Genomic DNA, 22813 nt, shown 5'->3' on the forward strand with positions numbered 1-22813 from the left:
GTGGTCAATTTACCCTTGTCAGGTGTTTAAATAGCATCAGTGATTCAGTGCCTCACTATTAAATACCCTCAGATTATGACTGCATAAATTTGACTGTTTTTACAACAAAATCAAACATAGGAGTATACAGTCACGTGTTGAAAAACAAAAGGGTAATTTGTCAGTATTTGAGTTTCTTTTGTTTGGTACTCCCTCTGTTTCAAAATATTTGTTACGTATTCCTTTAATAGTGTTTCATAAAGAATATTTCTATTTATAAACTTGTTACTATTATTATTTTTTGAGCCAACTTTTATTTCTAATTGGTCCAACTTTTCAACTCAATAAATCTCATGAAACCAAAAGTCACATTATGACAAGTTAGCAATCTGTGTGATTTTTAATTATTGGTTCATTTTGATAATAAAACAATCTTATTGGTCGTTTCAATGATTAGTGGATTGAGATCTATTTTTTTAATAAAAGATGAAAACAGATTTGCACTATATTCAAAAAGAGTAATAAATGTCAGAATTTGGAAAGATGGAATCAGATTTATGATGGAATCTAGAACATTTAAAATTTAAAAAAAAAACATAATTATACGTTAATAAACGTGCCAAAATCCAAACGTAACAAACATTTTGAAACGGAGGAAGTAGGTAAGAAGAACCACCCTACATACTAAGGTTAATCCGTGGAAATCCCGCACAGGTTAATCCGTCTGGGGTTAATTAACATGTTATGTACTTTGAAGTTGGGGGGAAGAGTGTCTTAAAGTCGAAAAATGTAGCATCCTTACTCTAATACGAAGTAATTACCAAGTTACAGTGTTATTACAAAAACGACACATTTGATACTATTACCTATTTTGCTGTTTAGGCTCCAACCACAAGTTGAGCTGCATTTCTGACGTATGTAACTATACATCAGCTCTTATTTCAGACACTCACACTCAGATTTGATTAGCTTATTAACCTCATGCATTTCTGACATAAACACTGCTGCATTTTTAAAGCTGCTGGCCTGGGTCTGGGTGTCACTACAGATTACAGATTTTTACCACCTCATATCTTCCTCGCTTTTTTTTGTAAGTGAATAACGTTACTGGACTTGGACCTCTGGCATGAGCTTAACTAAGTTCTTCTGAATACTACCCCATCTGTCCCGAAATACTTGCACCGCTTTTCTTATAAAGCCGTCCCAGATTACTTGCACCGTTTTTATAAATGATATATTTTTTTTTAATATTATACCAACTACGGAACTACCCCATTCACATGTCATTTTGTGGTCCCCATGCACCTTACCCCCTACCCCTTAACCCCTTTAAAAAGTTGACACATATCCCTTATCTATATTAAAAAAATACCCACTATCAACTACCATCTATTTAAATAATAAGTCAATTACTTTGTATTAAATTCTGAGTCGGTCAAACCAGTTCAAGTATTACGGGACAGAGGGAGTACTATATTCATATTGATGTTGTTACTAATACGTGGTAATTAGGGTGTTCATCGGTACTAACCCGGACCGGACCAGACTGGACCGGACCGACTCAGACCGAAGACCGGAATTTCGATAGTTCAAGACCTGAAGACCGGACAGATTATGCTTGAACCGGACCCGAACCGAACAGGAAAAATCGGTCCAAAACCCGAACCGGACCGGTTTGGAGCCGTTGTAGACCTATACCTATTTCTATATATATTTTGACTATTATAAAAGTATATAAAAAATCAATTATTTAAGGCTTTTTTGGAAGCTAAAATAAAATATATCACAACATATAGGAAATACATAATTTATATTATTATTTAATCTATTTTCCATAACTGATTTCTGTTATTAGTTGGTTAGGGTATTTGTATATATTCCCTAGTCTACTTGCTTCTCTAGTAATGAATTCTGTTTTCATTTTCATTTACTACATTCTGAATATAATTCTCTTCTTCTCTCTCTGATATTCTGCTCAAATTCTCTGATATTCTGCTCGAACTCTTCATGGTATCAGAGCAATAATCTCTGATAAAGAGATTGAGGTTTCTCAATTTGAGATTTACTCTTCGATCTTCTCAGAATTAATAGTGTTTGATCACTGAAGTTCTTGCTGGAATTTTTGCTGCGAAATTTCTTGCGATTGATTGCGAAATTTCTTGCACAAAACTGAAGAAATTGATTCTTACTAAAACTATCTTCTGCAATGGTGATTGGAAACACTGAAAGTGAAGGTTCTCAATCAAATTCTGAAGGTAACAACAATAATTTTGATCCTTATTTCATAGCAAACTCAGACAATCCTACTTCCAGTTTAGTTGCTGTTCTTTTTAATGGTGCGAATTTTGTTCGATGGAGTAGGAATGTTAAAAGAGCTCTAATAGCTAAGAATAAGGAAGGTTTCATTAATGGTGAATTGCTTAAACCTACTGTTAATCATAAGGATTACTTGAAGTGGAAACGAGCTGATTTTATGGTAGTAAGCTGGATTTTAAGCTCTATGAATCATGATTTAGCTGATGATTTTGGCTATATTGATAATGCTGCTTACCTATGGCTTGAATTGGCTGAAAGATTTGGACAGTCTAATGGTCCATTGATTTATCAATTGAAGAAGGAAATAGAGAATTTGACTCAAGAAAATATGACTATAGTGTCATATTACAGTAAACTGAAGAAGTTATGGGATGAGATGCAGACTCTAAGAGCCTTTCCTACTTGTACTTGTGGTGTTATGTTGACATGTAGTTGTCAATTTTTAAAGAAAGTGGCTGAGTTTGAAGAAGAGGACAAAATGATGAAGTTCTTGCTTGGTTTAAATGGAGGTTTTGACAGTACCATCACTAATGTGTTAGCTATGGATCCTATGCCTAATTTGAATAGAGTGTTTTCAATCACTCAGCAGATTGAAAAACAGAAGGAAGTGAGTAATGCTGTTGTTGAGCATAACATTCTAAATAGCAGTGCCATGGCTGCACAATTTTACAAAGGCAATCAGGTCCAGAAGAATGATGGAAATCATGGAAAGAAAGATTGGAAAGAGCTTAAGAAAGAGAAGTTGAATAGGTTTTGTACTCATTGCAAAGGGAAAGGTCATACTGCAGAACAATGTTTCAAGATAATTGGTTATCCTGATTGGTACAATTCTATCAAGGCTTCTAAAGGAAGTAACTCAAGCAACACTAGATTTGCTGCCAATGTAAATTCTGCAACTGATGCTGGTGATGATCCTCTTGATAATACAGCTGCAGACAATGGTTTGGTTAACAGTACAATGCTTAATGCAATTTGTCAAGAAGTCATGAAGGTGATGAAAGGACAACAATCTCAGAATACAAATACTTCTGCAGCAAGTTGTTCTTATGCTAACTATGCAGGTACTATTTCTCATTCTTTTAACTGCACTACAACTGAATTAAGTCATGATCATTTATGGATTGTTGATTCTGGTGCTTGTGATCATATGACCTTTGATGAAAATATATTGACCAACATAAGAGTTCTTATTCAGCCTATCAAAGTTGGTTTGCCTGATGGAACTCAGATGACAGTTGAGAAAATTGGGGATACTGTCCTCAGTGATGATTTGGTCTTACATAATGTGCTACTAGTGAAAGGTTTTAGGCATAATTTGCTGTCTGTTGGGAGATTGATTGAACATACTGGAATCCTAGTAACATTTACCAAAACTGGATACATTTTCCAGGACCCCTCTAATTCCAAGAAACTTGGTGCTGGAAAAAGGACAAATGGACTCTACTATTTTGTCACAACTCCAGTTGATATCTGTCAAGGTAATAGTTCTCAGTTACCTAGCTGCAATACAGTTGATAGTATGGTTGATGTACATATGATGAGATTGCCAAATAAAACTTCCACTAGTATTTCTAAGACTAAGGATGATGCTAGAAATACTCTGGATTTGTTACATGCTAGATTGGGTCACCCTTCTTTGTCAAAAATGAAATTTGTGAATGCTGAATGTTGCAAAGGAATCACTGAATACAACTGTGATATCTGTTATAGTGCCAAACAGCATAAATTTCCTTTTTCTGTGAGTCACAGTAGAGCTGCTGCATGTTTTGATCTGATTCACATTGATCTTTGGGGTTCATACAAAGTCAAAAATTTAGATGGAGCTTCTTATTTCTTAACTATAGTTGATGATCATAGCAGAATAACTTGGACTTATCTGATTCATAACAAGTTGCAAGTTCAGAAAATCATCTCTGAATTCCTCTCTATGGTTCAGACTCAGTTTAATCAACTAGTGAAGAAAATTAGAACTGATAATGGCACTGAAATAATCAAAGAATCCTGTAGAAACATGTTTGCCAGCAAGGGCATTTTACATGAAAGAAGTGTGCCTTATGTTCCTCAACAGAATGGTAGAGTTGAGAGGAAACATAGAAGCTTGCTGGAAATTGCTAGAGCCCTAAGATTTCATGCAGGTCTCCCTAAGAAATTCTGGGGAGAGTGTGTTCTCACTGCTACTCATTTGATCAACAAAATCCCTTCCAAAGTCTTAAATGGGAAAACTCCTTTTGAGATCATGTTTAATACTCCTCCTGTTTATGAAAATCTCAGAGTTTTTGGCTCTCTGTGTTTTGTTCACAATTCTCACATTCAGAGAGACAAATTTGACTCAAGAACTAAAAGGTGTTTGTTCATTGGGTATCCAGCTGGATGTAAAGCTTTTAAATTATATGATCTTGACACACACAAAGTGTTTGTTTCAAGGGATGTAATATTCTTTGAGACTGTTTTTCCTTACAAACTAGCATCTGTATCTGATATTCCAATGATTACTTCTCCTCCTATGATTGATCTAAGCACTAATTCTTGTCAAACACCAATCTTAAACACTTCTTCTTCCACTGTATCCACTCCTACTCTAAATTCTTCACCCCATATTTCCCTAACTTCACCAAATGACATTGATCATATTTCTCCTCCTACTTCTCCTACTCCTTACATACAGACCACTTCTCCTAATTCTTCACAATCTATGCCTACTTCTATTACTTCTGACTCCTCTACTCATTCTCCCCTTCCTCTTGTTCCTAATCTGAGTGCCATTCCTGTTCAAAGGAAATCTACAAGACCTATCAAACCTCCCGTTGTCTTAAAAAATTTTGTTGGAAGCTATGTTCCACACAGAGATGAACCAGAACCACAGACTAGTGATTCTCTTTCCTTTTCTGTTGATTCTTCTATTCCTACAGAAACAAATAATTTTGATGATGATAGTTGGTTATTAAATCTAGCTTTGGACAGTTATGATATTTGGGATTCTCTTGCCTTTTCTGTAAGTCTTTCTTCCAATGATCCCAAAACCTATCATCAAGCTAAAGATGATACCAATTGGATACAAGCCATGGAGAAAGAAATCATTGCTCTTGAGAGCAATGATACTTGGGATTTAACCTTGTTACCCAAGGACAAAAAGGCAATAGGCTCTAAATGGGTGTACAGAACAAAACTGAATCCAGATTACTCCATAGACAAGTACAAAGCCAGATTGGTAGATATTGGTTATCAACAAATTGAGGGCAAGGATTTCACACAAACTTTCTCTCCTGTTGCTAAACTGGCTACAGTTCGAATTGTTATTGCCTTAGCAGCTGTTAAGGGTTGAAATTTGTGTCAATTGGATGTGAATAATGCTTTTTTGCATGGATTTCTGGATGAAGAGGTGTACATGAAACCACCTGCTGGTTACACCAAAGCAAAACCAGGTGAGGTTTGCAGACTTAAAAGATCTCTTTATGGCTTGAAACAAGCTTCCAGACAATGGAACAAGGAGCTTAGCAAGTTTCTGAAAGTGTTGAAATTTCAGCAATCAACACAGGATTACTCTCTATTCACAAGAAATCTAGATGGAGAGTTTTTGGTTCTCTTAGTCTATGTTGATGATATTTTGTTGACTGGAACATCATTAACTCAAATGCAAGAAGTCAAGACAGCTTTGGATAAGGCATTCACAATCAAAGATCTAGGTCAGTTGGCCTATTTCTTGGGGATTGAAATTCACAGAACTGACAAAGGTATTTTTCTTTCTCAAAGAAAATATATCACTGATATACTTGCTGATGCTGGTATGCTTGATTGTGAATCTGCTCCTGCTCCTTTGTCCTGTGGTTTGAAATTATCCACTGAAGCTGGTGATCTACTGGAAGAACCAGATGTTTACAGAAGGCTTGTTGGAAGATTATTGTACTTGGGCATCACAAGACCAGACTTGTCTTACTGTGTTCAACATCTAAGTCAGTTTGTACACTCTCCAAGAATACCTCACTTGCGTGCTGCTCTTCATGTTCTTAAATATCTCAAAGGAACTTTGGACAATGGCTTATGGTACTCTTCCAGTTCTGACTTGCAAATCTCAGCTTACAGTGATGCTGACTGGAGTTCTTGTCAATACAGCAGCAGATCACTTAGTGCCTATGCTGTTTTCCTTGGTTCTAATCTGATATCTTGGAAAACTAAAAAGCAAAGGAGTGTGAGCAAATCTTCTGCTGAAGCAGAATACAGAAGCATGTCTGCAACTGCTAGTGAACTGGTTTGGATACAAGGATTATTGGAAGATCTTCAAGTTCATATTCAGCTGCCTGTTACTCTTTACTGTGATAATACATCAGCTGAACATCTTGCACATAATCCAGTTTATCATGACAAAACTAAACATCTCAAACGAGAAATGCATTACATCAGAGAACAGGTGGAAGCTGGCTTCATCAATACTTCTCATGTTCCTAGTTCTCAGCAATTAGCAGATTTGCTTACCAAACCTCTCCCTTCTTCTCAACACCATTCATTATCTGCCAAGCTTGGTCTCTTATCCAAGGTCCAGCTTGAGGGGGGAGTATAGGAAATACATAATTTATATTATTATTTAATCTATTTTCCATAACTGATTTCTGTTATTAGTTGGTTAGGGTCTTTGTATATATTCCCTAGTCTACTTGCTTCTCTAGTAATGAATTCTGTTTTCATTTTCATTTACTACATTCTGAATATAATTCTCTTCTTCTCTCTCTGATATTCTGCTCAAATTCTCTGATATTCTGCTCGAACTCTTCACAACATAGTAATATTTATAACATATAAAAAGGAGAGAATTAAACTTTTAGATAGTTTATATTATATTTTATTAAGGAAAAACCGGTTCGATCCAAAATCGAATTTTGGACCGGATCAGACCGGACTGAAGACTGTAAAATGATATTTTTCGATGCGGAAACCGGACCGATTGCTTCCGGTCCGGACCAATTTGTGCACACCCCTAGTGTTAACACATGTTTTTATATGTATAAGAAGTTCATCCTAACTTCTGTGTACCTTTCCTTTAAAAAAAAAAAAAAATGTATAAGAAGTTCAAATAAAAAACGTTTGAAGAGATAAATAAGCTTCATTTTCTGTTTACAGTAACCCTTGGAGCTAAATATAAGTAAACCCGTAAAGAAAACATTATACCCTACGTTGGGTTCGTTCCTAGATTTTAATCCTGACAGATACTCCGTAAGTCCTTAAAGGTATGTAGTGTTTTACACTTTTACTACTTTCTCTATTCTCCATCTTTTGGTGAAGTTTGATTGGAAGTTTAACAGCTCCTTTTTCCCAAGTGGGTAATGATTTCTAGGGTTCATAAATAATTGTAGTAAAATTTTAAAAAGCAAAAGGATCAAAATCAAAATTGAAGTAACGTTTGTTCTTGCCTTTTGACCAACAAAAGTAACATAATTATATAACTAAGTGTTGGATTTAACCTAAATTTTGGGGGGGCAAAATGATTAAATTGGATGAACAATATTTCTTAGTAATAGAACAGCCTTTTGCATGATTCCTGCTCTTAATTTGACATCAATTTTGACTTGTCTTCCCTGAATTAATTGGTCACGGAAAAATGCCAAGGAATTTTTGTTATATGTAATTAAACATAATAGTGACTTCAAATGATTGGAGAAAACGATTCGCTTGTAAACATTAAAAATATTAAGCTAGTTATGTACTCCGTAGTACATACTTCGTATGTCATTGTTAGTTTGGTAAGCAAATTTGTCTTTTGGAGCAACTTCGCTATTGAAACCTAAAGTTCAACTACTATATCAGCATAAAAGATTCAAACGAGGCATACTTTTGAATTTATGGCCCTTTTTTCTTTATTTTGTCATGACCCCGAAATAATACATTTGGTTGTTTTGTTTTATGATTTATCAGAACATTTGTATTTTTAAAGTAAAAATAAATCACAAAATTTACAGATTATCGATCATATTTTTCTAGCTAGTTTCCTATCATACCTTCACACACTAACTTAACTGTTAGACTATGTTTATCTGACGGTCTTTTTAAAAAACCAGTATTCTACTATTATAAAAATATTGTTTTATTTTATAAGATGATATCCTTAAGATAATCAAGTACATAAATGATTGTATTTTTTCTGCAATAAAATATATTAATGATCAAAGATGTGTGTACGTTAATCAGTGGTTTATGTCTCATAAATTAGGCTAGACCGAATTTTCTCCACCAGTCCAATCCATGATCAGCTCTGGAACAGAATTAGAGTATACAAATGCATGTGTTAACTTAGAAGACATAATTGCTACCTAGTGTATGCATTTGGTGTCACTATTTAACAACATGCAGAATGTAGATCTATCTCAATAATGATCGAGGTTAGTACTTAAGATGTAAAACAAATGAATAAAAGAAGGTCATGATCTTTATCCAATAGAAAATATTATTATTATTATTTATTTATTATTATTATTATTATTATTATTGTTATTGTTATTATTATATATATATGAGTCCCAGACGTGCATATTAGGGAGTAACATAAGTGCCAGTTATCGTTGTCACGAAGTTTGGTTAGAAATTAATGGTAGTACTACTCAACTGCACTGTATGAGTGTACTCTTGATGGATCTCGTTGATCGATCCAGCATCGTCAATGATAATGCCTTTTGTATGCACATCAGCCTTTTTCCTTTTTATATTTTCTGAAACTCGTGGAAATAATTATTAAACCACCCAACTAAATTAATCATTATGCTACCCTCCTACATTTTTAATTCCTTGCATTTTACTTATTATTTTTAATTAAAACGGAGTATTAATTTTGTAGCTGTATTAATCTGATCTCTTAGAAGAAATTGTGTGTCCAGCCCACCTTCGTGCGTGTGTTTATGGTCAATCATTGTTGCATATTTCGTGTAGATTACTTTATTATTAGGGTACGTACTCGATCCGTATGCGATGTATGATACAACTACAAATTAAAAAAATGCACGATAATAATTTTAAAAGAGTAAATAAAACTTAAAGATAAAATGGACCGTTGGACACTAAACACCGCAAATTTTTGGCTATATCCGGGTACATCCAAAGCTGGCTGTACCCCCATCCAAAACGGTGTCGTTTTGTGTTGTTTAAAATGAACATTGATATACTGGTACAAAAATGAACATTTACTATTTCGGAGATGAACATTTATTTATTTATTTGGAATGAACATTTACTATTTTGGAAATGAACATTTATTTATTTATTTGGAAATAAACTACAAAAATGAACATTTACTATTTCGGAAATGAACATTTATTTATTTATTTGGAATGAACATTTACTATTTTGGAAATGAACATTTATTTATTTATTTGGAAATAAACAATATAGGCGCTTGTAAAAACATAAAAGACCAATGAAGTGAACAATTTTATTATGAACATTAACCATATATTTATTGTGAACAAACAAATAAACAAGAAAGAACAAATAATTCAACAAAATAGAACAAACAATATAAAAATGAACATAAAATTCCAGAAAAAAGAACAACTAATACAACAATTATGAACAATTTTAAGATGAATTTTAAAGCCAACATGAAAGAACAAACAATACAACAAGAAAGAACAAATACTGGTACAAAAATGAACATTTACTATTTCGAAAATGAACATTTATTTATTTATTTGGAATGAACATTTACTATTTTGGAAATGAACATTTATTTATTTATTTGGAAATAAACTAAAAAAATGAACATTTACTATTTCGGAACTGAACATTTACTATTTCGGAAATGAACATTTATTTATTTATTTGGAATGAACATTTACTATTTTGGAAATGAACATTTATTTATTTATTTGGAAATAAACAATATAGGCGCTTGTAAAAACATAAAAGACCAATGAAGTGAACAATTTTATTATGAACATTAACCATATATTTATTGTGAACAAACAAATAAACAAGAAAGAACAAATAATTCAACAAAATAGAACAAACAATATAAAAATGAACATAAAATTCCAGAAAAAAGAACAAACAATACAACAATTATGAACAATTTTATGATGAATTTTAAAGCCAACATGAAAGAACAAACAATACAACAAGAAAGAACAAACAATAAAGCAGATAATTATTATGAACAAACAAATAAACAAGAAAGAACAAATAATTCAACAAAAAAGAACAAACAATATAAAAAAGAACATAAAATTCCAGAAAACAGAACAAACAATACAACAATTATGAACAATTTTATGATGAATTTTAAATCCAACATGAAATAACAAACAATACAACAATAAGCTTGATAAATGAATTTAAAAAACAACAAGAAAGAACAAACAGTACAACAAGAAAGAACAAACAATACAAAAAGAAAGAATAAAAGATTAATGAAGAGTTTAATTATGATCATTAACCATATGATTATTATAAACAAATAAATAAACAAGAAAAAACAAACAATATAAAAAAGAACATAAAATTCCAGAAGAAAGAACAAAAAATACAACTATTATGAAAATTTGATGATGAATTTAAAAAACAATATGAAAGAACAAACAGTACAACAAGAAAGAACAAACAGTACAATAAGAATGAACAAACAGTACAATAAAAAAGAACAAACAGTCAACAAGAATGAACAAATAATATGAGCGCGTCGTTTTTGGAGGGTACAGCCAGAGCTGGCTGTACCCGGGTATAGCAGTTAGCGATTACACTAAACACATCAAGGGTAGAAGTATTTAAGGTTTTCAATTAAAAAATGATAAGATTTGTTTCTTGTTTGTAATTTTTTTTTTTTTTTTTGAAACTTGTTTGTAATTATTTGTAATACCTGTAGTTGATATCTTATCAATTAAGCATTATTAAAAAACTCTTTTCATAAACATTTCCTTCGTCTTTTGTGAATTAATATTCCATCCGTCTCTAAAACTAAGTATATTGTCACGCTGTTTTTTATAGGCATGAAGTTACTAAAATCTCCCTAGATTGCATAGTTTTCCACCTAACTCTACTAGTAAGCTAACCAATAGACATCAAAGTTGGTAAACTGTTGAATTTTGTTAACAAGTATTGTAGTGATCAAAGCTGTGAAGTTCATTTAAGGAAATACTTACGAAATGTATGCATCTTTGACGTGAAAACTGCTAATTCAAATAGTCATTGAACCGATCCAACTAATAACCAAGTTACGTGATCACTTCAAGCAAAGATCAATCGAATGACATAATTCAATACCACATACTTCATCCGTTTCATAATGATGTTTCAGTTTACTTTTCACGTTTGTCAACAAGCTTACTCCGTATATCATTTTTATGTACGGAGTATAATTATACTTTAGTTAAAATTAGTTAAATTTTGATATTCTTAAAATATTATGAGACGAATCAAACAAAACCCCACATAATTTATTTATTTTATGTATTGGAAAGAATTAGAATATTCTCCTCAATTGTGAATAATGTTAGCATTCTGAATTGGCACATCATTATGGAATAGAGAGAGTACAATTACCATTTTCTACGTCTAAGGGTCTTTTTGTTTTAACTTGTTTAACTTATATTGACTTAGTTCAGAAAAAAAAGATAAGTTTAAACATGTTCAGATAATTTAGATAAAATAAGTTTAAAAATAATCAAAAATAAGTTTTTTTTTTCCAGAAAATTAAACACACAATTAAGTTCTTTCTACGGAGTAATAAAAATAAGTTCAAATAAAATAATTTTCATAAAATTCAGGTGAACTAAATATAGCCTAGCTAGGTGTGTTTTAGGAAAGATTTGAAGGAGTTTATTATCCTTGATACCATATGATCATGATCACATGGGAAACCATATTAAATATTTGAAAAGAAAAAAAAATACAATGGTCCCATCATAAGAAGAAGAATTACATGCCCATAATCATAATAAATGGACAAAGATAGGCTAAAACATGATTACTAACCAAGGGTATGAATACTTTCCACACCTTCAACAAGGTATTATTGCTAATATACATTCATAATTCCTTTTATTTTTATTTTAAAAAGTAATAAAAAAAGAAAAAAGAAGTTTAAGAACTTTACTTTTTCTTCCTTTCCTTTCGGGCCATTTTGAATCACTCTGAATAACATTGGAGCCTGCCATAATAATTTAAAGAAGCTGTTTTATTTTTATGTTTTTTATAAAATATTTTATTTATTAAAAAAAAGTGAATAAAGAAAGGAAGGTCACATTGCAAAGTTGCCAACCCATTCTTCAAAATTTTGAAGTTAAAAGTTTCTCTATTTACTTCTTATTAGCTTGTCTAATTTTGTGTGTTTTCTGAAACAAATGAACTTGCTCTGTCATCAAACTCTGCTTCTTCTTTCTTCTTCTGGGTGCTTTGTTCATGCAAGATCCCAAGACCTCAACAAGGTACTTACTCACCCTTAATCCTTTCCATCATAATGCTTTGTTGATTGCGTGCTTTTGTTGTTTGGTGTCACATGCATCACCGGTTTAAATTACATTATCAGCGTGACAACTGATTCAAACTTAAGGAATACTTTCTTGTTTGGCATTTTAATGCTTGAAAATTTGAACTTTTTGTAATGATATTTGTTACAAACTTAAAATCATAAACATAGCAAGTTAGCAACCACATTAGAATACTCCATAGAATATAGTTACACAATTCGGAATTAATTGTCACATTGTCGTCATGAAATCCATAATACATACCACATAATTAGTTAAGGATACATTATGATTCCGCTACTCCGTTAAAAAAGAAGTGTATTTCATTTGGACATTCCAAAAATAACATTTCTGTCATCAGAAATTTGAACATGAGAATTACCAGATTAATTAAGATGATTTAGTCCACTAATTTCCTACAAATCATGCTTAATTGAGTAGATTTTGTATTTTCAAGCCTCCCCTGATTGCGTCACTAATAAATTCAGTAACCCCAGTTGATAATTATGGTTTCATTTTCGTCACTAATCCCAAACCAAAACTGTTTCCAGACAAGTGTCAGTTTTTTCCTTCCATGATTGTTTCTTCAGGTGTTGTTAGGCAGCTAGCTTGGTGTTGTATCTCTAATTTCAATTAATGAAATCCAATTATTGTACATACAAAAATGATTTGTGATTAGTTTACTCGATAATTCTTCAATCAGCCGCCTAATACGGCATTAAGAGTCTGACGACATACAAGTCTAATAACCAAAGTTCCATCAGAACATCAATTGATAATAATTGGAGTGAATCACCACCTATGTGGAAAAAAAACAAAAATAACTAAAAAGAACTGAAACAGCAACAACGAAAGGGAAAGCACACAAACAGAAAGCAAAAACAAAAACAAACAGCAACAACACGTCTACACTACATTATTCAATTCTAACCACTCCTAGTCCTAACTACACTTGTCTGAGGACTCCGGCACCATCTTCGACCGAACAAGTCCACTAATCCGGGTGCCTGGGAGGCCGGGACTCATATATATCATAATATCGTATATGAGTACAATTACGAGTATATCCTTACTATCCTCTATTAATATCTTCCAATAAAACGGCTTGAAAAACCTTTGGAGGCTGCATAAGAATTTCCGATTTCTTTCCCAATGAACACCTTAATTGGTGACTAATCTGGTGCACGATCAGCTTCTGTAACCAATTCGCCCTATTACTTCTTTTTTTTAGCTTTAATGTGGGATAATTAGTTTCAACTGAAATTGTGTCATTCTAGATTAAGTGATGTCAGAGCATAACAAGAGTCCCTCGATTGATTATAAATAAATCTTTCTTTCTTACATACTTTATTATAAGGCGTTAGAATTATTATGTCATAACTAATTTCGGATGAAGTTGAATAATATGGTATATTTTGAGGACAGTAAATAACAGTTAGTAAACGTTCTATAACTTTTTGGAGATCACTGATGAGTGATGACACATCTTTTGTTTTTTGGAGGTCACACATCAGTTCATGTAACAAAATTGTTTTTTATTTTTCAAATTTGTCCGTTGCTTGTCGGTCCTACTTGTACCTTGATAATGATATGATGCACATTCACATACATACTCCGTATTGTCTAAATGGATAAATACAATCAAGTACTCCATAATAGAACAAAGGTCCACGTAATAGTGCATGTGTGTAATTCATTTGTGCTGATGATCGGAGTTTTGCCTAATTCAAATTTATTTTCTTCCAAGTATTTTGTATGATATATATTGTAAATAAGTGGACAAAAGAATAATTTTGAGGCCGGTTGTATATGAAAATCCTCAAGGAATAGCGAGAATTAAAGTGAATTATATGGTATACAACAAGTTTCTAAGTAAGTACTACCTCCGTTTCAAAAAGATCTTTACAGTTACTATATGCACGGAGTCCAATGCAATATTTAACTATTAATAGATTCAATTTCGTATGTGAAAAAATCATAAAAGTTTGATATTTTGAAAATTCATCCCGAGACCAATCTAACAAGATCTTACATGTAACATTTTGATGTATATAATGGTGAGAATTTACGGTCAAAGTTTTTATACTTTAGACACATTTTTCAAAGCGTAAAGAACTTTCTGAAACGGAGGTAGTAGTAAATATTTTCAACAATAAAAAACAAATTGTATTGAATGTGCTAAAAACTTTACATCGATTTCTAACCAAGCTACCAATAATTAAGGTGATCGATGTCACATGAAACTTGGACATGCAATCTCAAAGTTCTTGTAAGAGCGAGTATAATGTTATACGGTACACTTGTCATGTCTAATGTTTAAATGGCATCCTTCACTATTAGTATATGGTTGGTGACTTGGTCTGGCGTTGCCACGTTTACTTATGTACTTTTGTTTGGGGCCGCCGGGCCCGGTTTACCCCTTGTTTGTATTAAAATTAACTGTTTTAATAAACGATATAAAATGTCATTTACTCCCTTCGTTCTATAGGGATGTTAAAATTTAAAATTTTGACACAATTTATAATTAAAAAATAATTCTCAATTCTTTCCAATATGTAGTAGCAGAAAAAACATATTCGCGCGAGGTTTTGTTTGATTACTTTTTATATATATATATATATATATATATATATATATATATATATATATATATATATATATATATATATTTATATTTTAAAATTTTAAAATTATAATAAAATGTACATTGACAACATAAATTAGAAACTAGAACATCATTATGAAACAGAAAAAGCGTAAAATACTATGAATATTTAATTATGATAAGGCATGAAGTACGTCTTTTGTTTAAGATTTTCGTTGTTTTGACCATCTGTGTCGTAATTAAAGGTATCATTACGACCACCAATATCTGTGAAATTCATTTCAAATTCATCATGGTCCACCCAAACTATTTTGTAAAATTATGCCAATTTATTGATTCAAATTACAACCACTAATATAAGACTTTGTTGGTTTTATTAATTAACAATCCCAATCTCCAATTTCTATTGTAGGTTCCTAGTTACTCCGTACAACTTATAAGACCTTGTAGGATTTAAGTACGGGCTATCATGTGTATTCAGTATTTTTAAGGAAGTTTCGACTTTTGAGAGGATAACGTTGTTACGTGGTGTTAGATTTCTACATACTGTTTTATTTCTTCATTTACTCTATTTCTACTTGTTTTTTTCAGGAAGCCTTGGTATCGAAAAGCCATAGAGATGACAACCTTGTGGAAAATAATCGTAAAATCACCAACAACCGCGAATTCAGCACTATGGAAAACAATTAAATCAACAGAAATCCATCCAACAACAACAAATCCTAGCAAACAAAAGCTTAGAAAATGCACTTCTTTAAAAGTTGCCACTACTTTCACAAGAGTATGCCTATGTGCTCCTATTTCTTCCTACAATGAGGTCTTTAGTGCTGATGTTCCTCCTAGGAGAAGCTACACTTACCCGAGGTCAAAACCCTTTACTCCACCACCACCACAACCACCTCCAACGGCCGCACAAGATTGGAGGATTCCAAGCGCGAGGCATAGCACCGAGGGAAGGAGAGTCTTTCGAGGAAAATCGTTGACAGATGATGTACTAATGAGGAGATTTGTAGTTGAAGAGGAGGCAATGATGCAAGTTAGGAGGAGAAATGAGATGGAAATTATTAGAAGAAGAGCTTCTTTAAGGAGGAAAAAGCTTGGACCTAGCCCTCTAAGTAGGATGGTACTTGCTGAAAATGATCAAGAATGCTTTGATTAATTTACCCATTAAACAAAAAGGGGGAAATGAGAAGGATGATTTTTTTTGCTTTCTTACATGTGATCTTGTGTTCTTCCATGTTTTTTTTTGGATATCTTTCTTCACCTCTTAGTCTAATTTGTACATTTTGAACTGCCATGATCAACAACTATTATTAGCATGCAACTCATGTGTTATACACTTCCTCCGATTCAAAATAATCGCAACACTTTGTTTTCTTCACTATTCACATAATCTAATTTGTTTATTTTGGATGATCTATACTTTAGGAAAAATATATTCATGTAAGATTTTGTTAGATTCATCTTAATATATATTTTGCGAATTTTTTTTTTAATTATTTTTTTTACTTATTCGTAACTAAATATATTAATCGTTTAATATGTATTGGCAAACGTGAAGAGCAAAATGTTGCAACTAAAAAGAATCGGAGGAAATACTTGATAGTATCCAAAATAGTTGTACCCGTTTTGACTTTTATGTTAGTCAACACATAACTTGATTATTACTATGTAGTATAAATTATATACTTCCTCCATTTTTTTTATAATTGCACCGTTTTCCTTTTTCGGAAGTTGCATATTAATTGCACCATTTCCTTTTTTGATAAGTTTATCCACATAAAATGACATTTCTATCCTTATCATCATGTGTTAAATCACATTTGTACTTAGATCACATGGGTATATTTGTCATTTATCACCTTTTAACCCCCATTTTTAAATCTTGTGCCCAACCCAAATGGTGCAATAATAAAAAAATGGAGAAAGTACTACGTAATACGTAATATTCCATAAATTTATATAGTAGTCAATTTCGTCATCCAACGCATAGCTTAGTTTGTAAAGAGCAAGAGGCAAAAGTTTGAAAATGCATAGTGTGTACATGATTCAAATCCTATGAAAAACACAACCCCTTAAACACTAACTAATATCACGATGTTTGAGTGACCGGATAGTTTTTTCGCTCCTACGAGCGATGGTTTCGCTTTTTCTTTTGAAAATTGATAAAATTTTGATATATTGAAATTTTATATTGAAACAACCCAATACCTTTTTTCTAAATGACATTTTACTTAGGCTCCGTTTGGTAGGGCGTAAAACATTTTCATGGAAATCGATTTTCACTTTTTCAATCATTTTACGTTGTTTGGTTGGGTAAGGAATGGAAAATATTTTTCTATGACTCCCTCAAACATGGAAAACCCTTTTCCATTTGAAAGGGAGGGAAACCACTTTTGTTTCTTTCCTCCTTACCCCCCTCTCCTTTCTTCCCCTCAATCTTCTCCATCTTCTCCCATTTTCCTTTAAGGTACCAAACAAAGGAAAACTAGTTTGGAATTGTGTTTTCCCTTGAAAAACGTTTTCCATGAAAAATCATTTTACAATGAAAACGTTTTACGCCCTACCAAACGGAGCCTTAATAACATTTGTTTTCGAAAGCTTAATAGAAAGTTAGGATCTTCAACTGTTATACTACTGTTAGTGACTTTTGTTTTCTTTTATTGCAAATTTGCAACATATACTTTGACCATATTTACCCAATTTTGGATTTTAGCAATGTTTACTTTTTTTAGCAAGCAAGAAGAAGCTATTTCATATATTAACACCAACAATACAACTCATAATGGAGAGAGGCAAACCTTCTAGGAAGGACTCCCTCAAGCCCAACTGAGGAACACATGAGCTCAAAAGAGAGCAGCAGACTAGGTAGTTACAAGGACATTAACCAATTCCTATCTCTAGCTCTAACTTTCTGACTAAGGATGCTCATTATCCTATGTTTAATAGTATACTGGATACATTTGACAGTACAAGCTATGGATGGAACAGATTGTTCCCAAATAGCTAGATTCCTAGCCTTCCAAACCTGGTACACTATACAAGCTACAACAGCATAGGTAACTCTTCTGGTGAAAGAGTTTTTGCAGTATCTTTGTACCCACTTCAAAAACATGTAGAGGTTGTTCCTGGAATTGTGAAAACCAAGCCAAGCCAACACCAGGGAGCTGTATTCCTTGCTAAAGTGACAGCTGAAGAATAAATGAGCACTTGATTCAGTACCAGGTCCATATAGAGCACAAGTATCATTAGTGGTAACAACATATATGTAAAGTCTGTCTTTGGTCTTAAGCTTATCCTGCAGAGCAAGCCAAAGAGTGACTCTATTCTTAGGGAGGGTAAATCTATTCCACACAAAAGGATGTCAGCTTACCTTTGGGAGCTGATCACACAGTTGGTGATAAACAACCCTAATGGAGAAACTAGGGGCATTGAGCCAATTTGTGGAATGTAATCTATCAGAGCATTCCTTTTTCACCTTGCAGATATATTTCATAGCCCAACTGGCAGCCACAGATGGACCATACTCCAGCCAACTCACGTGTTTGACATAGACTACATGGACCCACCTAACCCACAGGTTGTCTTGCTTCTGAGCTATGGCCCAAGCTAGTTTTCCTACTGCAGCTTAGGTCGAATGAGCTAAATTTCGGAAACCAAGCCCCCCTTGAGCTTTTGAACCACAAAGAATATGCCATGCCATAGGACATGGCCTACTGTCATCATAGGTTCCATACCATAAATAATCTCTACACACTGCATTTATCTTCTTGATAACAGGCTTGGGGACGATGAAAATCTGCCCCCAATAGATGCTAATGCTCATCAGAACTGAGTTAACAAGTTGAATCCTCCCTGCAAAGGATAAGGTGTCTTGAACTCCAGGAAACCATCTTATCCACAAGATGATCACACTCACCAGTGTGAAGTTTCCTTGTGCTGATAGGAACACCAAGGTACTTAAAGGGGAGAGTGCCAAAAGAGAAGCCAGAAATTGTACCAATGTCATGCTTGGTGAGCTCATCAACACCACAACAGTACACTGAAGACTTACTTGGGTTAGCTTTGAGGCCAGTGGTGTTGGAGAAAACCTGAAACCCCTCCAGTAGAAGAGCAACAAAGTGTAGATTACCTTTGCAGAACATCAAAAGATCATCAGCAAAACACAAGTGGTTCAATTATAGGGATCTACATCTAGCGTGGAACTTAAATTCAGAACATTGTCCTACTGTTTTCATGGATCTGGAAAAATACTCCATGCAGAGGGTAAAGAGAAAGGGTGAGAGGGGATCCCCTTGCCTTAATCCCTCCTTAGCTGGATAAGTTCAGTTGGCTCACCATTGATTAGGATATAGTATCTTGTAGTAGAAAGGCAAGTCATAATGAGTTAGACAAAAAAGGGAGGAAAACCTAAATCCGGCATGACTTCCTCAATGAAGGTCCATTCAACAGTGTCATAAGATTTCCTAATATCCACCTTCATTAGGCAACAAGGTTGAGTTTGAGAGTGGTTGTACATTTTGATGAGATCTTGGCAGATGAGGACATTGTGTAATATGGACCTACCAGAAACAAATGCACCTTCGTTATGAGAAAACAAACCAGGAAGAACCTGACTTAACTTACTACAAATGAGTTTTGAGATACATTTGTAAATGACATTGCAACAAGCAATGGGTCTGAAATCTCCAACAGAAGCAGGGACTGACACTTTTTGAATCAGAGTGATTGAGGTCACATTAAGTTCCTTTAGAATCTTGCCTGTAGTGAAGAAATCTGCTACAACTTTATGTAAATCATCTTTAATAATGTGCCATACAGCTTTGAAAAACTGACTGTTGGAACCATCTAGGCCAGGTGCCTTATGGTTAGGAATGGACCACAACACTACTTTAATATCTTCCATTGTGAACCTACACTCTAACAATGCCCTGTGAGCATCACCGTGAAGGAAATAATGCCCTTGTTCCAAGTTTGCATTTAATGCTAAGTCTAATAAATGCGGTTCAGTATTAATTAACAAGTTAATAATTCAGTGAGAGCAAGTGAACTGAATGCCTAGCTAGAGGCCGTTTCAGTTCAAGTAGAATTAATAATATTAATCCACAACTTACTCTTGACTGAACCCGTAGGGTCACACAAATAGTACGTGAACGGATCAAGTATTTAAGTGAATATATTATTCATTAAGTACTCTATTTATGATCATTCGGAAATGACGAATCTCGGTTCCAGTGGAAGCTGAAATCGTCAAAAGGCAAAGTAAAGAATATTCCGAAAATGAAGATATTGCCGGAAACGGAAATAGAGTTCATAACGGAAATATTAATGTTATCCAAGTGGTAGATGTTGCCGGAAACGGAAACATGGATCGTATCGGAAAATATTATCGGAAATAGAAACATTTTACTTAATAACATTTGTTTTCAAAAGCTTAATAGAAAAGTTAGGATCTTCAATTATTATACTACGGTTAGTGACTTTTGTTTTCTTTTATTGGAAATTTGCAACATATACTTTGACCACATTTACCCCGTTTTGGATTTTAGCAATGTTTACTTGTTTTACTTGGACGAAAAGTTTCTTTTTTCCCCCTCCTCTCTTCACTCTCATTTGTTTCGTTTCAGTTTTATTGGCCGTGTAGGCCAGAAATTAGACTATTTCCGAATTTCTTTCTTTGTTTTCCTTTCAATTTCGATTTTTTTCTTGTTTTGTTTCCTATTTTTGTTGTTGTTCACTATTTATCTGGGTTTTTCTAAGTTTAGTTAGATTCTTGATTCTCATTTATGCATGATAATATTTTTTAGGTTTCAATAACTGGGAAGGTAATATGGATTCGTATTGATTTAGGGGTTTGTCATAAACTTTAATCAGAATAATCCGTGCACAGATTGCGAAGGGGATCCAATTAAAAGCTGCGATAACATCAAAAATCACCGCTCGCTTCAAGCTACAAGCGGTGGAATACGAGTTGTGCTTAGGATATTGCTTCGATTGTAACAATTGTCTTTTATTTCAATATGTTGTTTACAGATCTAGTTTATCTTTGTAGATATTGTATGGTTGATTATTAATGATATTGTATTCCCCGTAAAAAAAGTACCTTTGGAATAACAAATCTACGACACTTTCGCTTTTTGTTTTTGGGAAAATGATAAAATTTTGATATATTTAAATTTTAATTGAGACATACCAATAACCTAATAACATTTGTTCTTAAAAGCTAATTAGAAAGTTAGGATCTTGATTTTACATTGCGTTTGTGATATACCAGTAGAAACAAGTACAAGAGTGGTGGTGGTGGGGGGGGGGGGGGGGTTGAATTGTATTTCGAACTTTTAGTGAAGTTTCTTGCGGAACTTAGAAACAACAAAGGAATTGAGAACAAGGAGGCGAAAGATAAACAATTGAGGAAATTTCTTGATACTAACCAAGAAGGAAAAACCACAAACACTCTTTATATTAAAGTAATACCTCAATTACAATAATACTACAACTCGAGTTCCTTACAGTATTCTACTTCGATTATATGTACTCTTCTTCCTCTCTTTCTCTCGGACTTAACTCTAAGTCTTTACAAGGATCACTAAATCCTTTCACACTCAAAAATACAATATTTTTATGAGAACACTTAGTATTAATAAAGCTTAGATATATTAGGAGCTTAGGAACTTGAATTTAACTAGGACACAAACTATTTTATGAAAACTCTTTAAAACGTTTTTAGGAAATAAATGACTCTTCGAAGGTTTGTGTAATTTTATCAGAAAACGTACATCCTTTTATAGAGATTGGTCATTAGGGTTTGTTCCCCTCAAATCTCAACTGCCAACAATAATACTCCTTGGTCTCCACGTCCCTTGCCTTGAGGAACAAGGGAAGACTACTTCCCACGTAACTTCCACAATTGCTGGATGTGGCTTAGACCAACTCAAACACTCAAGATTTTCCAAAAAAAAGCAGTTTGTTATTTTAACCAAATATTAGGAGAAGTTTTAGGAATAGTAAAACTGTTTTACTTGGAGATGAATAAAAGAAAATCCGACTTTATTTAATTTAAGCAAAAACAATAGTTTTTTTATTTAATTTTATTCCTTAAAACTTGCTACCATATATTTGATAATTTTTTTTTATTAAATAAGTTCCTTAAGGTCCATAATATATCTTTAACCAATATTAATACTTTACACAAACTCTAAGTGTACCAAACTACCTAGTCTTCGTGTCTTCCCTTTACTGGAGCTTTCAACTTAGGAGCTTTAGTTGTTCCTACTCCGGAACAGGTGAGTTCCTCGTTTAGTATAGATGAACTCATAACTTAGGTACTTCACCATTCTTTGTCACATATGGAAATGTTCCGAATGCAATTGTTCCTCTGGTTTGTATCAGCTTGGTTGCTCCGGCATTGCCATTTCCAACTTAGGAACTCCAGCAGCTATCCTTAGTTCCTCTCAGGAACTCGAGCACTTTA

The 22813-nt window shown here is 33.3% G+C and overlaps 2 protein-coding genes across 2 annotated transcripts; both read left to right on the plus strand.

Annotated features, from left to right (window-relative positions):
- Positions 1-5680: 5680 nt before the first annotated feature.
- LOC130469532 (uncharacterized mitochondrial protein AtMg00810-like) lies at positions 5681-6850 on the plus strand. Its single transcript, XM_056838881.1, has one exon. It carries the CDS (start codon positions 5681-5683, stop codon positions 6848-6850), a length of 1170 nt encoding a protein of 389 aa, XP_056694859.1.
- Positions 6851-12288: 5438 nt separating this feature from the next.
- LOC110785382 (uncharacterized) lies at positions 12289-16666 on the plus strand. Its single transcript, XM_021989812.2, has 2 exons — positions 12289-12695; positions 15934-16666. The coding sequence occupies exons 1-2, from the start codon at positions 12670-12672 to the stop codon at positions 16499-16501; spliced, it is 594 nt and encodes a 197-aa protein (XP_021845504.1). The 5' UTR covers positions 12289-12669; the 3' UTR covers positions 16502-16666.
- The last annotated feature ends 6147 nt before the right edge of the window (positions 16667-22813 follow it).

This window comes from Spinacia oleracea, chromosome 3, assembly GCF_020520425.1.
Source record: "Spinacia oleracea cultivar Varoflay chromosome 3, BTI_SOV_V1, whole genome shotgun sequence".
Lineage (NCBI taxonomy): Eukaryota > Viridiplantae > Streptophyta > Magnoliopsida > Caryophyllales > Amaranthaceae > Spinacia > Spinacia oleracea.